Source organism: Mesoplodon mirus (genome assembly GCF_964341445.2).
Source record: "Mesoplodon mirus genome assembly, chromosome: 3".
Lineage (NCBI taxonomy): Eukaryota > Metazoa > Chordata > Mammalia > Artiodactyla > Ziphiidae > Mesoplodon > Mesoplodon mirus.
This window is the reverse complement of record NC_138978.1, coordinates 163,268,017-163,286,818: the sequence shown is the minus strand read 5'-3', so window position 1 is coordinate 163,286,818 and position 18,802 is coordinate 163,268,017. Positions and strand designations below refer to the sequence as shown.

At 36.9% G+C, this 18,802-nt stretch overlaps 1 protein-coding gene across 6 annotated transcripts in view; it reads right to left on the bottom strand.

Annotated features, from left to right (window-relative positions):
• ABL2 (ABL proto-oncogene 2, non-receptor tyrosine kinase) overlaps nt 1–18,802 on the bottom strand; it is a 121,228-nt gene that overhangs the window by 19,960 nt on the left and 82,466 nt on the right. For 2 of the 6 annotated variants that reach the window (XM_082612744.1, XM_082612746.1), the window contains exons 2-4: nt 7,555–7,617; nt 6,140–6,310; nt 2,353–2,648 (exon numbers count right to left, since the gene is read on the bottom strand). In XM_082612744.1, coding sequence (XP_082468870.1) covers nt 2,353–2,648; nt 6,140–6,310; nt 7,555–7,617 — 530 coding nt within the window. Of the gene's footprint in view, nt 1–2,352; nt 2,649–6,139; nt 6,311–7,554; nt 7,618–13,306; nt 13,516–18,802 lie in introns of those variants that run through there. The other 4 variants (XM_082612745.1, XM_082612747.1, XM_082612749.1 and 1 more) reach the window with 3 other exon arrangements.

Genomic DNA, 18,802 nt, shown 5'->3' with positions numbered 1-18,802 from the left:
TGATGGCAGGGAGAAACAGAACTTCAGTTTAATCTCATTTAAACCACTCTTCCTATGGTTCCTAAAGTAGCTCTAGTCTTGAGGGGGAAAAGCTTCCAAAATCTCTCTCTGGATCGCCAAGATCACTGGTCTTCAAATATTTTTATGCAAAAAGACCACGGAACCCAAATATATAAGATAAAGGAAGAGAAACGCTGATTAAAGTAGGTAAGAGGGGACTGGCTTCCTGTAAAAATTTATGAAATACCACCTCAGAATCTTGCACAGAACATAATTTGAAAAACACTGATTTCAGTTTTTTTGGTAGGGAGAGGGTATTCAAATATCTTATAATTTTTATTTCATTAGGATGTGCTTTTGAGTGTATAGGCCATTTTACAAAAAGCCACAATTTTATTTCAGAGAGTTGTTAACAAAATAGTAGTTAATTTGTGATAAGCAGTAAGAAGTATAAAGTAAGATAGCAGTCTTTGGGCCTTATCTCCCAAGGGAGCTTGCTTATTTTTTTAAAAAAGAAATTTCTAGTGTATACAGAAGAGTATACAATTAATAAATGGAGAATTGATGATTTCTATAAAGTGAACTCACCCATGTAAACATCTCCCACATGGAGCATTATAATATTACCAGCACCCAGAAGCCTCCCTTGTGCCCTCCCAGCTATTTACCCCTGCAAATGTAACCACTCTGCTGACTTCTAACACCTTAGATTAGCTTTGCCTGCTTGTGAACTATACCTATACAAATGGTATCACACAATAAGTACTGTTTTGTGCCTGCTTTCTTTCACTCAACCTTTTTTTGTGATATAATTCATATATAACACCATAAAATTCATGATTTCAAGTGTACAATACAGGGTTTTTCAATATATTCACTGGTTGTCCAACCACTACCACTATCTAATTCCCGAACATTTTCATCACCCTACAAAAGAACCGCATACCCATTAGCAGTCATTCCCACTCCCCTCATCCCCATCCCCTGGCAATCACTAACCCCTTCCGCTCAGCTTTATGTGTATGAGATTCATCTATGACAGGGGTCAGCAAACTTTTCTAGAGGACCAGATAGTAAATATTTTAGGCTTGTGGCCATAGCGTCTCTGTCATGACTCAAATCTGCCATAATATTGAGAAAGCAGCCGTAGACAATACATAAACAAATGGGTGTATCTGTATTCCAATAAAATTTTATTTACAAAAGTAGGCAGCTGGTGGGTCACAGTTCTTCCTGAGAGTGTGTGTAGCAGCACTATGTTAATTTTGCTGTTGTATGAGATTCCATTTTATGAATATACCACAATGTATTAATTCATTCTACTGTGGTTAGACAGTTGGGTGTTTCTAGTTTCTGACTACAATAAATAATGCTGCTGTGAACATTCTTGTACATGTCTTCTGTACACATATGCACTCATTTCTATTGGGTATACAACCAGAAGTAGATCTGTTGAGTCTCTCTTATATCATTATCTGATTCTATTTGGTTTCATCAAGAAAAAATATGTCTGTAAGGTGATGCAAAAGAGAAAGAAAATTAATAATTTACTATCTCCTACTTTTTACCAGCGACTGTTTTATGGAAATTATCTCACTGAATCCTCACAAGAATCCAATAATATGGGATGGGAAACTGAGGCTTAAGTAAGGTCACAACATTAATAAATGATGGAGTTATCCAGCAAACCAGATCTGCTTGCTTTAAAGCCTGTGTGCTTTGCCCCTACTATGCATATCACAAAGAGAGAAAGAGTGGAAGAAACAATTCAATCTAAATTTACTGTTCAACAGAAGAACTGACATAAGCCTATACTTTACCATTTATAAAGTAAAACAGTTCCATTCTAATATGGCCATTTCTATATGGTTGGTCTTTCTAACACATAAACTGCTAAATGACTGATTGAAATATTTATATTAACATACATTAATGATCAACATCAGTCTCAGAAGCCTAAATTCTTACTCGGTAAACTTTCTGGTAGAGATCATTATAACTTTCATAGATACAAGGTTTAATTTATAAATTCTACATAATGTATTGGATGCATATATGCATACTTGTATACTGATGATGATGAGAACAGTTAACTTATACAGCTGTTTTCTTCATTCTTCACCTTCAAATCTAGCTCATCATTAAACTATTAACATAATACTGTTTTTAATTTCCATTACCATATTCTTTTGAAAAGAGTAAGCTCTCTCTCACAGGCCAAATAGCTCAAACTCACGTCAGTGATTAGTTTATTTCATGTCAGACATAAAAACTATATTCTTTAGTCGTTCTGAATATTGTTTCTAAAGAGCAGCCAGTCCACACCTAGAGGTGGCTGCCAGCCAGTCTTACCTTGCCATCTGTGGTGGTATTGATCCTGTAGTGATACACACGCCCCTCATACCTAAGCGAGATTGACAGCTGCCCAGGGCTGCTCTCACTTTCTCGCACCAGGAAGCTGCCATTGATTAGACTGCTGAGTAGGTACTCTGCTGCACTGCGAGACACAGGTCCATGGTACCAGGAGTGTTTCTCCAGGCTGTTCACTGGGGTGATGTAGTTGCTTGGCACCCAGCCTTGGCCATTCTTAGAGCGAACTTCACTCCACTCACCATTCTGGTTGTAACCAAGGACTCGTAGCTTTTCACCTGGCCAGGAGGTCATTACAGAATGAAAGAAAAGATGTTAAAGACTATCTCAAATGGAAGCAGTCTACTGTCAAACTTAAAACTCACTGAAAAATGAGTCAAGAACCCTTAAGCCAATAAAATTTTTAAAAATAATGAAAACTTGGCTGTCACCACAGCCTGACTGATATCTTTAGCTCGTAGCTTAAACAAAAGCAGCATAGTTAAGAGATGGTTTTCTGACATTACCTACAGAGTTTTAAAGGTTTTTAACCAGAAACTCCATGTATGCAACTAAGGTAGCATACAAAGATAAAAAGGTTACTCAAATGTCTGGAAAATGACACAGTCTCACTTCAAAAAAATGAAATTAATTTTTTCCTCAAAACAGTCTGTCAGGGAATGTATCTTATATATGGTCCAGTGTTAACCACAATCAAGGATTAGGGATAAGACATGTAAAATACAAAGTTACTTCTAAATTTCAGTTGGCACAAAGGCTACAAAAACCATCAATGTAAAAAAAACAAAGAACAAAAAGGAACCGACCACAGAGCTTTCAGCAACATTTTCACAAAGAAAAGTACTTGGAAGTGGAGGTGGGCAGTGAGGACTCCCGAAGCACAATCTTTTCTAGGACTCAAGTTTTAAAACAGTTAGAATTTCCCAATTTCCCTCCCATTCCCCATGATGAATTAATCACCCCTATCAGCTCCTCTCAAATTAGTGTGTGGCAAAGGGAAGCTGAGTCTGAAGTTGGAACACAAGACACAAGTTACTTGGAGTTATCTTTGCTATCAACTTCAATGTTCTTGATCTAATAAAGCTGTGAACATCAACTTTAGACTCCCCAAACATACACCCTGCCCCTGTACTTGCAGCACAGGCAAAACAGGGAAGGTGAAAGAGGTATCATTAGTGATAAATGATAACTTAAAGAATCCTTATAAGGCCTTAGGCTCCCATATCTGAGAGATGCAAGCCTTCCTACAGAGTTCACGTTGACTTCTCAGTGTCAGAAAACAGAAGAAAGCCAGAGCGATCAAAAGCACATGGCTCGGTAGTTATCAGGCAAAGGCTGTTGAGGAAAAACTCAAAATTACTATTCTGGCAGCCATCTAACTTTTTCAGCGGTCTACAGAAATGTTTGCCATAGGGTAACTTTCTATTAGCCCCTACCACCTCACCCAAGACCCTGGGATGTGAGACACTTCAATGAGAAAAAACATGAGTATATGCATCTGCACACACACACATACAAAAAATATACATACATATAGGTATGTAGTAGCGTATGTGCATGTGGTGGTGGAAATGCATGTGTACTGATAAATACTCCCCAACCATATCTGCAGGGGAAAAAAAACCTTACTGCTGCCAGAAAAGCTAAATAAGACTTGTCAGTCTGTAGTTTTTCTCCACTACTCTATGAGAATGAGAATTAAAGACTAAGTTCTTTACCAAGTACATTACTGTTGCTTCCTTACAAAGAACTGATAATGACATGTCATCATAATCAGGATACAGTCAAACTCCCTAGGTTTCTGGTTGTTTGTTTTTCTCATTTTAGCAGTTAGGAGGAGAATTTTCCACTCTGGAAGTTTTGAATACCATGGAAATTGACAATGGATATAAACATTGGCCCTATTGCCAGAGGAATCCTGGGAGAACTTTGTTTTTTAATTCAAGAAAAATATCATCTTTGAAGAAGGAACTAAAATAAGTATTGCTATTTTATTTTTAAAATATTTTCTTGTCTTTTAAAATAATAAATTAGCTTTAGCATGACATTGTTTTATATTAATAAGAACCTGGATAAAAACCTGGCATTTCGTAGGTTTTAAAAGAAATCATTGTTGGTCATAAGATAACGGGACTCCCACTTCTTGGGCTGCACACTAGTAGCTGCCATTACTGGTAACTGATGAATCAACAGGCTTTCTTTATCAATGTTTCCTTGGTGACTGAGCTATCTTGGAAAATAACTGACACGAAAATTATATCTAGGAAAGAATGTTCTGAGTCTTCACTTCACCAACTTCTCCACTTAAGCATCTTAAGGTAAAAGAGTGTGTTGTAGCCCAGAGAGACTACCTACCACACAGTATAAAATGCTTTTGAAGTCCTTTGTTTTATCCTAAACCTCTGTGTAAAACTTTCCTCCCATCATAAAACACAGCCCCCCACACATGTACAAATACCATCACCAACCGGCTGCCCCCAAAACTACCCAAAATCTTTAAGTAAATTGATGTTAGGAGATAATAATGCGCTTTATTTTTCCTGTACTTTTGAAACCTCCTTGCACATGTACCTCTGGGACATACCTATACCCCAGTTTGAGAAACTCCGTTTTAAGGATTTCTGCTTTTGAAGAATCTGGCTGGATTTTAAAAACTGATGTATATAAAAATTTTATTTAACGGTAAGATTCCTTGAGTGGAGACCTGTCTTCTTAATTTGGTATATGCACTCCCATTTAATACCTCATTCTGAACCCTTACAAATAAAAAGAGTATGTTCGACAAATAATCATTTAAGTTACATTTTCATTTAGCTGAAAATTATCCTGAATCTTACTTTTTCCCGGTAGGAAGCTTTCATAAATGCAAAAGACAAGAAAAGCTTAAGCAGATTAGCAATCCAACTCACGTACACAATGAGAATGTCCTATACTATTTCTTTCTCAGAAAAGTTTCACATTTTCTGTCCTTGTCCAAAAACCCAATAATGGTTGGTTTTACCTGGACATGTTCTCGATGTTCCCTTTGTTAAGAATTTACTACTGAAAATAAACTACTACTCTGCTGAGAGTGTTACTACAATAGAAACCCTTCCTACTAGTCATTTCACTAACCCGTATAAACACAAATGAGTGGTAAGTTGTCTAGGCCAGTGTTACTCAAAGCAGGTCCACAACAAGATGCTTGTGCCAGAATGTGAATCACTGGATTACTTTCTTCCTGGTGAAAGTCTTGTTCCAAAAAAGGAAAATGTCAGCTGAACTAAATAATAAATAGTGTACTTAGCAATGTAGTTGTTTTACATTTTGAGTGAAAGTTCTTAATCTCAGTGCAGACTGGTAACGAATGGTTCTCAAGTAGGCAGTCAGTCCACGAACGACACTTAGAGTAGCACTGGGGTCTGGCAACATGACATCTTAGCCACAGTTCAGTGAGAAGAGGTGTACGGTAAACCTTACCTTTGTGGCAGGTGAATGCTGGCATATTACGTATAGTACAGAATTCTGAGAATGAGTAAAGTTTATGTATATATCGTGTGGTGTTTTTTCTAAAGTACTTCGTCTCATTTTAGCCTTAATAAAAATCCTATAAAGTAGATAAAGTGGCATTATCCCCGACACAGGTTTAAAAAAAAAAGAATGAACCAAAGGTATCTGGGCCCAAACCGCCTAGCTAATTTTAGTCAGAGGCAGAATCTAGAATACACCCCTTTATTTCTTAACCACTAATAAAAACTGAAAAGTGAGAGGATGTTACATAGAAGCTCACCTTTAGTGATACTCAGTGTGTTATCACCACTTGCTACGAAATCATAAAGTGCAACAAAGAGATTAGGGTCACTCTCAGTGGCTCCAAGCAAGTTCTCCTTGGAGCTCCACCTGATGGCTTCATTCAGGGCCTGGGGTTCAACATCACAACCATAGGGACGGTGCAAGGCTTCTGAAAGACATAAGGAGAAAGGACATAAAGAGTAAGTCCAAGAGATGGAAATTCATTTGAATTCAGTACATATACAATATTTTAGCTGCTGGCATTATACTGATGGCTCCAGGGTGGAACAAAACTGTACACATAGTTGTGGAGTCATGAAGAATGAGCAAAATAGCACCATCTCCTAAGCAGGAGAGAAGTCAACTTGTTGAAAATACAACAAGATAGAGAAAAGAACACAAAACGAGCATTTAGCTGTTATCTGCATTAACCAAAATCAGAAATAAATGAATAGGAAAGGCACAGTTTCCTCAAAAAAAAAAAAAAAAAAGAAATCTCAAAAAGAAATGGCAGCTCATTTTATAAAACACACAAGATACTTTGTCTAGGTGATGGTGGTTTTAAGAAGGAAGAGTTATGTTTTATAAGTCCTCCCAAAGTACCTTTCTCCCCTTACTCTTTCCATATAAAACAAATTGTGGAAAAGATAACAGAGATTATAAGAAATATGTACAGATTGTATTAATCCAGACCTTCCATTTACATATAGAAAATTACAGAAATCGTGCTTTTAGAAAAAAATCCTAAAATTATCTATTAAATAACAGAAAAATATTTTGGTTTAATACAAAATATTTTTGGCATCCCAAAATACCTTTGTGTTACCATGCACTGTCTATAACATAACAGCTTTCAATTGTTAATTGTTTTAATCAAAAAAATTTTTTTACCCTATTTTCTTTTCCTAAGTGGTACATTTTTATAAAATAACTAACTTAGGGCTCTAGAAAATACTGCCAGCAGTGGACATGATTTACTGAGTTTCTATCATGTGTACTGGTTGAAGCCCTGTAAGACCTGGTTTCTTCCTCAAGGCATTGTGGTTCTTAGATTTAGTTATACTACACAAACAGGTGATCCCTATACCATCTTAGTTAAAGATCACCTGCTTCTCACAGTTCAGGGTGATTATACAAAAAAATACACTCATCTTTCAGTAGCAATGTTCTTAATCACTAAAAACTGGTTTTTGTGGCAATCTGCCACTATCCAACTGCCTCTGTCATAAAAACAACACTTTTCTAGTATGTCTCTCTCTCCCTCTCCTTCCACTCATTTTTAATTTAAACTTGGTTTTATCATACATGAAGGAAACAAACCCTTGAATCTGTGATTTTATTTCTTTTCCAATCCATTCCCTCCTCTCCTTCTGTACTGCCAACGTCTTAGTTCAGATCCCCATCATCTCTCACCTGGACAACTGCCTCCAGTCTTGTCTCCCTCAAATCCATCCTCCACACAGCTGGCAAAGTGATCTATTTAAAACAAAAATTTGACCATGTCACTCTTCTTAAGATTCTTTAATAGTTCACCATCAAGCTAAAATCTCTTTAACATGGCCTACAAGGTCTCTTATTATCAGATCTCTACCTATTCCTCCAGCTTCACCTCTCCCCCATTCCACACCTCAAATTTTACATCTGAACATACACCATGATGCTTCCTACCTTTTTGCCTTTGTTCACATAGTCCTATCTACCTAGAATGTGAACTCATTCCACCCTTTTTTTTGACTGGCTGACTTCTATTCATTTTATTGATATGACACTCAACTCCAATATAACCTCCCCTTGGAAGCCTCACATGCTCCTCCTCCCTGTGCTCACTCACAAAAGCACTACACTTGCTGCAGTAACACCTCCTATCTTTATCCTCAGTTTATGTTCGTTTCCCCAACTTCACAATGTGCTCCTTGGCATAAGAACTGTATCTCTTTTCTAGCAAGAGTCACATAATATGTGTTCAGTAACTGTTGACTGAATGAATAACCAAATTACACAAAAATATAAGTGACAGGAAACAGTGAGATGTCTTTTAAACTTAAAATAGCATTAACCAATGTTTTTAAAATGGCTTCATAACCGTCTGTATCATATAGACAGAAATTCCTCTTATAGGTTGAATGTTCTTCTAACAGTTTATTTCACTTCTTCACATTCCTTCCTCCTCTTAAAAAGAATATATTTTAAAATTTCACAGCTAATTAAATTGTTTTACATTAAGAATGTTACAACAAACCTGAACATATGTCCATATGTCCTGAAAAGTTAATTTGAAACAGATTATCTTGCTTCTTGTTTAAATGCAGAATTATAGTGGGATAGGAACAGCTGTATTATACTAAGATAACAAATTAGGATTACCAAACAAACAAAATACTATATCATATAAAACATGCTTCAAACTGGTCTCAGGTACTATGTTTTTCTTCATTCTAATGAAATATTATCTACTCTAATGGAATTTCCATTGGGCTACTTTATTAAAATGAAAAGAACTGCCAAAAAGAAGTACAGAGAATATTCTAATATTTTTTAGGTTCTATACTGAATATCACATGTTCCATCCACAATGATAAATGTTTCTTGCCAGTGATAGTGGTAACACATTACAATGTTTTATGATTATTTGTTTTAATGATTGTCAAACAGTTCAAGTATATTTCCTTCTTTTTAGATAAAAGAAAGTCCCCCTTGTTTGACATTATAAGAGGAACAAAAATCAAGGGTAACAAGAACTTCTGTACTACCAAGTCAGAAACAGTAATCAAGTAGACACTGAAGCCAACTCTTAAATCCTATCAGGCTAAAAACAACAGATACTGTATATTTATACCTTACTTTGTGAAACCCAGTATATTAAAAATCTAAGATTTACAAAACTAATGATTTTAGTGAACATCTACTATACAGTAGGCACCATGCTGGGCCTCAGAATATAAAGATTAAAAATCACAAATAACATTATTTGGACTTACTATAAAAAACTAGCATCCATTCTTTCCCCCAAATGTGCTGTTCTCACAGAATTTTCCACCTCAGTTAATGGCAAGTCCATCTTTTCAGTTCCTCAGGCCAAAAACCTTGGAAGTTTGAGTACAAACTGTAAGATAAATAAGCTCTGGGGATCTAGTGTATAACACAGTAATTATAGCTAATAATACTGTATTATAAATTTTAAAATTGCTAAGAGACTAGATTGAAATTGTTCTTACCACAAAAAAATAGTACTTATGTGACATGATGCAGGTATTAGCTAATGCTATGATGGTAATCATCTTGCATTACTAAAGTGTACCAAATCAACACTTACGTATTATTATACCTTAAACTTACACAATGTTACATGTCAATTATGTCAATAAAGGTGGGGAAAGAAAAACAAAAAACCTTGGAATCATTCATGACTCCTTTTTTGCTCTCCAATACAACATCCAATCCATCAGGAAACCTTATTGACACTGCCTCCAAGAACATACCTGGAATTTATCCATTTCTCACCCCCTCCACTACTACTGCCCTGTCACCAGCATCATCTCTCAGCTAGATTATTTCACCAGACTTCTAACTGATCTCCATGCTTCTTATCCTAGCTCTCTACTGTCTATTCTCAACACACCAACCAGCTTTGAAAGCATAAGTCAGATTGCTTTACTCCTCTGCTCGAAACTCTTTGATGGCTCCTTACCTTGGAATAAAACCTAAAGTCCTTACAAGGGGCCTGCAAGGCCCTTTGCAACTTACCTTTCCCAATTCATCTTCCTACTATTCCTCTCCCATTTTACCTCATTTTGACCACTGGCATCCCTGCTGTTGCTTGAACAATACAGGCACACTCCTACCTCAGGACCTTTGTACTGGCTTTTCCATCCACCTAAAACATTCTTCCCCAAGACATCCACATGACACTTCACTCAAATGTTACCCTCTTGAGGGCTTCCCTGGTGGCGCAGTGGTTGGGAGTCCGCCTGCCGATGCAGGGGACACGGGTTTGTGCCCCGGTCCGGGAAGATCCCACATGCCGCGGAGCGGCTGGGCCCGTGAGCCGTGGCCGCTGGGCCTGCGCATCCTGAGCCTGTGCTCCGCAATGGGAGAGGCCACAACAGTGAGAGGCCCGCGAACCGCAAAAAAAAAAAAAAAAAATGTTACCCTCTTGGTACGGCATTCTCTGACCATCCTATTTTAAAATGCATCTACTCCTGACAACACTTCCACATCCCCCACGCCTCCTTTCCTAATGTATTTCTCTCCATCACTTTTTTTTAATATAAATTTATTATTATTTTTTTGGCTGTGTTGGGTCTTCGTTGCTGTGCGCACGTTTTCTCTAGATGTGGCGAGTGGGCTCAGTAGTTGTGGCTCACGGGCTTAGTTGCTCCGCAGCATGTGGGATCTTCCCGGACCAGAGCTCGAACCCATGTTCCTTGCATTGGCAGGTGGATTCTTAACCACTGTGCCACCAGGGAAGTCCCTCCATCACTCTTATTACCACAAAATATGTAATTTATTTATCATCACATTCACATCAACTATTACCTCACCCCACTAGAATATTAGTTTCAGGAGGACAGATATTTTTGCCTGCTTTGTTCACTAATAAATTCCAAGCACCCCAAACAGTGAATGCATATAAGAGGATCTTAAAAACAATTTGTTGAATAAATGAACCATGCATACTGCTATACTCACAAAATATGCTATGAGAGGACAGGATAAGAAAACAAAACTCTGCAGTCAGAAAAGGTTTCAGAGAAGAGAAAGCATTTAAATTGGATGAGAAGGAATTCTGCTCTGATGAGAGTAGAATGACAGACTGTCAAAGTGCAAGAACATGTCTATGACATGTGATTCATCTGTACTGGAGAGGAACGCCATCAAGCTCAAAGGAGGATTTTTAAAGGCAAGTCGGCTTCTTAAAACCATGTTATTTGACAAAAGGAGAAAAGAGAATGAGACCTATGGCACAATTTTATGAAAACTTAAAACATATATACAGGCCAAAAAGTACCGTACATTTCTGTAATATATACAAAATAATAAATACAGGAAAACAGTCATTTCTGAGACCAAAGTACTAAAAGAACCACAACTTGGAAAACAATCCTTTTTATTCCCCAATCCCCTTCTTCCCATCTCTGGTTTTACAGTCTTTTTGGTCAAGTCAAAAGATCTTACTTCCTTCATTTCTTCTTTCTTCCCACTCTTTTGTTCTCACAGTACTAAGGCTCTATTTCCTGTACAATCCGCCTGCACAGGATATCCACTTAAACACCATCCTACCCACTAGCACCAAACAAAAGGGGAAATTTTTCAAAGACAAGAAACATCCTAACATTTTCCTGAGGCCAGGAATGAACATGTGTTAAATCATAAAGAGTTAAAGAACTAAATGGGGGAGAGCAAGCCAAGGAATGAAGACAAAAAGAGCAGGGAGGACCTATAGGAAGTAAATGCCACCGTGTTATCCAGTAGGTCTAGTCTATGCCACTTTCCTCATCGGCTGAAGACAGTCAAATCCAGATGATTCAGATGTACTGCACCCGCCCAAATACAAGTGTGTAGGCTGGGAATGTTTTGTTTTGTTTTGTTTTTAATTTTTTTTAAATTTTTATTTATTTATTTATTTTTGGCTGTGTTGGGTCTTCATTTCTGTGCGTGGGCTTTCTCTAGTTGTGGCGAGCGGGGGTCACTCTTCATCGCGGTGCGCGGGCCTCTCACTGTCACGGCCTCTCTTGTGGAGCACAAGCTCCAGACGCGCAGGCTCAGTAGTTGTGGCTCACAGGCCTAGTTGCTCCGTGGCATGTGGGATCTTCCCAGACCAGGGCTCGAACCCGTGTCCCCTGCATTGGCAGGCGGATTCTCAGCCATTGTGCCACCAGGGAAGCCCGAATGTTTTATTTTTGAACAATGTCAAGTGACTACTATACATGAGGTAACTTAGATAGTGAGTTATCTTTCATTACTCACTATTGTTGAAGTATATCATGGACTTAAGATGACATAACAGAAGACTCTAATTTTTACTTATGGAATATAGGACCCAGGTAGCAGAAATACATTGTGACTATTAAGAAGAGGTAATTTTATTACTTTTCTCTACTAATACACTTGTAGCAAACAATAAAAATAAGGTAAAACATAGAAGTAGCAGCTTGTACAAAGTAAATTATCAGGATTAAACAAGTTAAAATCCAGAATAAAACTCAAATTCAGAGATAATTCCTAAATTTAACGTTTAATGTTTAATTACTGTTTAAACAATGTCTGTTTAATAAAAATTAATGTTTAATTTTATTAAAATCACTTTTTACCAATTAGTCATTCAATAACTTCTAGCAGAAATTTCTAAGTTTAAGAAATTTCTAGGTAGAAATTTGTCAGGTAGTAATTGGAGAAAGTAATATTCAAAATTTTCAGTTTAGGCATTTCCAAGCTTTTTTTTTTTTTTTTTTTTTGCGGTATGTGGGCCTCTCACTGTTGTGGCCTCTCCCGTTGCGAAGCACAGGCTCCGGACGCGCAGGCTCAGCAGCCATGGCTCACGGGCCCAGCCGCTCCGCCGCATGTGGGATCTTCCCAGACCAGGGCACGAACCTGTGTCCCCTGCATCGGCAGGCGGACTCTCAACCACTGTGCCACCAGGGAAGCCCCTCCAAGCATTTTTACAAACACTTATCTTGCTAGAATTCTACTTTGTCTGATTGCATATTCTCTAAGAAGCTAATACTTTTTTTTTTTTTTTTCTTTTTGGTTGCACCGCGTAGCTTGCAGGATCTCAGTTCCCCAACCAGGGGTCAAACCCAGGCCCACGGCAGTGAAAGCACAGAGTCCTAACCCCTGGACCACCTGGGAAGTCCCTAAGAAACTAATACTTTTTAACACCTCTTTTAAAAACTGTGTAAGGTGGTTAGATAAATCAATTGCTCTCAATATCAAGCCATATGTATCTTAATACTACAAAATATCATATGTTATTCATTTCTTCTTTCATTCAATAGGTACTTACTAAGGCCCTACTATGAAATACCAGGAAAAAAAAAACACATGAAGCTTCACTGGCCAAGAATAAAGATGATAATAGTAGATAATATTAATTTTTTGAAATCTCCATTCATGCTTGATTACTGTGATTATGTACCCTCCCCAAACTATCACCCTTATATCATACCTGTCAAGTTGGGTAGAGCAGTTTCTGAGGCCTCACTGCACAGGCAGCAAAGCAATGTGTCCTGATCTCCGCCATGACAATTAGGTAGAAGCAGAGCTGCCCCAAAGACCATTCCTCTGCCCAGAAGCACAAAAGTTTAACTGATCTCTGTACAGAGGAAGTCTTGGAATTCCACTCTCTGACAAGCAATACCATATGCATGTGACACTCATTCATGTACTCAGTAGCCAGAAGGAACCAATGGAAGGGTAAGCATTTACAAGTCCAAAGTGGGTGAAGAGTTACATAAAGGAAAATGTCTAGTAATTAGCAAAACATTGAGTCAGAATGGAGATACTTCAAAACCTCTGGAACATTTTGAAAAAATAAGTAAAAACCGACACACGAGTAACAAATAATAAAACACGTAGGGATTAGTACATATAGGTGGGGTTTCATTCCTAAGTGATAATGAAGTAAGACTGTAGAGAAAAGTTTCCTTGAAGAAAACACGTTTACAATGAAAGTGTTTACACTTTTAAAAGAGAGGAAACGCCTAACAAGACATCTTTTGCATCACTTAAATTAGTTCACGGAACCACAAATCCAAAGTCAAAGAAATAGTTACAATCTGATTCATAAGCACAGAAACCAGGAAATGAAGGCCTTCAGTAAAATTTTGGCTCTATTATAGCTTAATAAAGGTTAAAAACATGGCATGATAGTGCTGAAAACTTTTGAGTATTAAAACTTTTAAAAGTGAAAGCCTAATCTTTGTTCCTAATACATAGGAACAAAGTTAAATAAAACTTTAAGAACCTTATAGGAAATTAGTAAAATCTACAAATGATGGATGACTTTAGTGGTATAATCTACAAAAATAATGTGTTACTGTACACCTAAGAACACTCATTGATTCAGGAAATATTTGTTAAGTACCTACTATGTACCAGCCACTGTGCTTGGTTCCAGGTCAATAAAGGTAACGGTAAAATTATAGATAGTAGAACTGAAATAGCCTTCAATAAAGATGTTACAAAATTATAATGTAAACTTAAAGAAAGAATGACTTTGATGTAGGTAATTATTAACAGTGTAAAAAAAACAAACCTTATGCACTCAAAGAAATTAACCTTTATGAAGCCAGTACTGTTAACATCATGGGGAAAGCAAGAGTTAAATGACTAATGGGTTACCTCAAGTTAATGACTCAGAATTCCAAATACTGGGTTGAATTTCTCCTTCCCTAAATTACACAAAATAAAAGGCAAAGGAGCTCCATAATTCATATTTTATACATATCTATATTCTGTACCATATGATTTACTATTTAATCAGTAAATCTGCTATTTAAATTACCAATAATTAATAGTTACATTTTTTAAGGCTCCTATATTGTTACCAGGAGTACAGAGGGAATGAACAAATAAACAAAATGTGGTACATACAATGGAATATCATTCAACCATAAAAAAGAATAAAATTTTAATATATGCTACAACATAGGTGGGCCTTGAAAACATTATGCTAAGTGAAATAAGTCAGGCACAGAAGGACAAATATTGTATGATTCCACTTATGTGAAATACCTAGAAGTTGTTCTAGTTCTGGAAATGGGTGACTGTACTTAAGGCTACTAAACTGTACACCTTAAAATAATTTAAAAGGTAAGTTTTATGTTATATTTTATAATTAAAATCTTTCAATTAAAAAATAAGAACTACTGATGTCTCCAAAGACCTCTGTTATGTGGGTTACATCTATCATTATTTACCATATTTGAAATTAAAACTAAGAAACTGTAATATTAATTTTAAAATAACAATAAACTCATGTTAACATATTTTATTAAAAATAACTACCCTTGAAAAGAAAATTAAGAGGTAAGAGTAACATTGTCATTTTTTGAAAATCTCTTTAATATCTAGCTTAAAACAAGACAGTAGAATCTTCATTCTACATTTGATCTGTTGTGATGTTATTTTTGTTTAAGTATATGAAAATCTTACTGCACACAGATATGGAGGTATAAAAGGAAGGTATATTTTAACATTCTTTCAGATTATTATGGATATTCTTCTTTGATACCACACCAAACTCAACAAAGGTTAACTGTAAACTGAAATCTGAAACCACACAGACAAAATTTTCATAATCTGTCGAATTAAAATTTGTGGGTTTACCTTGTACTTGAAATGGGTCTATTCTGTACTTTGCATTTTTTAACATCATGCATTGATCATCTGGAAATCATGATTCACTAAATGTTGATATACTTCATTATATAACATTGAAACATTCTATTCATTACTATCACTATCAATCTCATCACAAAAGTTTTAAGTAAGAAGTTGTCATGAGCAGAATGATGGTTACTAATTTTATTAAATTCTAATTTTTGCTTAAAAGCTCAAATTCTACCATTTCCAACAATTAATACCTGTCTTCTTTGAAAGAGCAAACTCACTTCATTCATTTTTGAGAAAATGTCTACCAAATCCCAAATGTGAATAGTTCAATCTTTCAAGTGAAAATAGTGTTCCATGAAAAAAGCAGCCAGTTCAACTCAAAACACACAAAAATTGCACATGGCTCTCTCTAAAAACAGCCACAATATTTTGGCAAGCAGCAGAAGTACTTTATGCGTACTTTCCATTTTGTCACATAGAATACTAAAAAGACATGTATCTGAGAATCAAGATTTTTATAAAATTAATCATTTTTACTGCTTAATCAAGGAAATTCTTAAGTAAAACTGTTTTGTTAGACTCTTTTTTTTTTTTTTTTGCAGTACGCGGGCTTCTCACTGTTGTGGCCTCTCCCGTTGCGGAGCACAGGCTCCAGACACGCAGGCTCAGTGGCCATGGCTCACGGGCCTAGCCGCTCCGCGGCATGTGGGATCTTCCCAGACCGCGGCACAAACCCATGTCCCTTGCATCAGCAGGCGGACTCTCAACCACTGCGCCACCAGGGAAGCCCGGCATCTTATAGTTTTTGGAGTACAGGTCTTTTGTCTCCTTAGGTAGGTTTATTCCTAGGTATTTCATTCTTTTTGATGTGATGGTAAATGGATTATTTCTTGAATTTGTCTTTCTGATCTTTTGTTAGTGTATAGAAATGCAACAGATTTCTGTGTATTAATTTTGTAACCTGCAGCTTTACCAAATTCATTGATGAGCTCTAGTAGTTTTCTGGTAGTGTCTTTAGGATTTTCTATGTATAGTATCATGTAATCTGCAAACAGTTACAGCTTAACTTCTTCTTTTCCAATTTGGATTCCTTTTCTTTTTCTTCTCTGATTGCTAGAGCTAGGACTCCCAAAACTATGTTGAATAAAAATGGCAAGTGGACATCCCTGTCTTATTCCTCATCTTAGAGGAAATACTTTCAGCTTTTCACCGTTTACTATGATGTTAGCTGTAGCTTTGTTGTAATGGCTTTTATTATGTTGAGGTATGTTCCCTCTATCCCACTTTCTGGAGAGTTTTTATCATAAATGGGTGTTGAATTTTGTTGAAAGCTTTTTCTGCATCTATTGAAATGATCATATGGTTTTTATTCTTCAATTTGTTGATGTGGTGTATCACACCGATTGATTTGTGGACACTGAATAATCCTTGCATCCCTGGGATAAATCCCACTTCATCATGGTGTATGATCCTTTTAATGTATTGTTGGATTCGGATTGCTAGTATTTTGTTGAGAATTTTAGCATCTATGTTCATCAGTGAATTACTGGCCTGTAATTTTCTTTTTTTGTGGTATTTGTCTGGTTTTGGTGTCAGGGTGACTGTTGCTTTGTAGAAATGAGTTTGAGAGTTTTCCTTCCTCTGCAATTTTGTGGAACAGTTTCAGAAGAATAGGTGTTAGCTCTTCTCTAAATGTTTGACAGAATTTGCCTGTGAAGCCATCAGGTCCTGGGCTTTTTGTTTGTTGGGAGTTTTTTTTTTTTTTTTTTTTTTTTTTTTTTTTTTTTTTTTTGCGGTATGCGGGCCTCTCACCGTTGTGGCCTCTCCCGTTGCGGAGCACAGGCTCCGGACGCGCAGGCTCAGCGGCCGTGGCTCACGGGCCCAGCCGCTCCGCGGCACGTGGGATCCTCCCGGACCGGGGCACGAACCCGCGTCCCCTGCATCGGCAGGCGGACTCTCAACCACTGCGCCACCAGGGAAGCCCTGTTGGGAGTTTTTTAATCACAGTTTCAATTTCAGTGTTTGTGATTAGTCTGTTCATATTTTCTATGTCTTCCTGGTTCAGTCTTGGGAGACCATACCTTTCTAAGAATTTGTCCATTTCTTCCAGGTTGTCCATTTTATTGGCATACAGTTGCTTATAGTCGTCCCTTATGATCCTTTGTATTTCTGTGGTGACAGTTGTAACTTCTCTTTTTTCACTTCTAATCTTATTGATGAGTCCTCTCCCTTTTTTTCTTGATGAGTCTGGCTAAAGGTTTATTAATTTTGTTTATCTTTTCAAAGAACCAGCTTTTAGTTTCATTGATTTGCTATTGTCTTCTTTGTCTCTATTTTGTTTATTTCTGCTCTGATCTTTATGATATCCTTCCTTTTGCTAACTTTAGGTTTTGTTTGTTCTTCTTTCTCTAGTTGCTTTAGGTGAAAGGTTAGGTTGCTTATTTGAGATTTTTCTTGGTTCCTTAGGTAAGATTGTATTGTTATAAACTTCCCTCTTAGAACTGCTTTTGCTGCATCCCATAGGTTTTGGATTGTTGTGCTTTCATTTTCATTTGTCTCTAAGTATTTTTTTGATTTCCTCTTTGATTTCTTCAGTGAACCATTGGTTGTTCAGTAGCGTATTGTTTAGCCTCCACATGTGTTTTTTATAGTTTTTTCTTGTAGTTTATTTCTAATCTCATAGCATTGTGGTCAGAAAAAATGCTTCATATGATTCCGATTTTCTTAAATTTACCAGGTCTTGCTTTGTGGCCCAGCATGTGGCCAACCCTAGAGAATGTTCCCTGTGCACTTGAGAAGAATGTGTATTCTGTTGCTTTTAGATGGAATGCCCTATAAATATCAGTTAAGTCCATCTGGTCTAATGTGTCATTTATGGCCTGTGTTTCCTTACTGATTTTCTGTCTGGATGATCAGTGAGGTATTCAAGTCCCCGGTATTATTGTGTTACTGTCTATTTCTCCCCTTATGGCTGTTAGTATTTGCCTTATATATTGAGGTGCTCCTATGTTGGGTGCATATATATTTACAACTGTTATATCTTCTTCTTGGATTGATCCCTTGATCATTATGTAGTGTCCTTCTTTGTCTCTTATAACAGTCTTTACTTTAAAGTCTATTTCCTCTGATAAGAGTATTGCTACTCCAGCTTTCTTTTGATTTCCATTTGCGTGGAATACATTCTTCCATCCCTTCACTTTCAGTCTGTATGTGTCCCTAGGTCTGAGGTGGGTCTCTTGTAGACAGCATACATATGGGTCTTGTTTCTGTATCAGCCAGTCTATGTCTTTTGGTTGGCACATTTAATCCATTTACATTTAAGGTAATT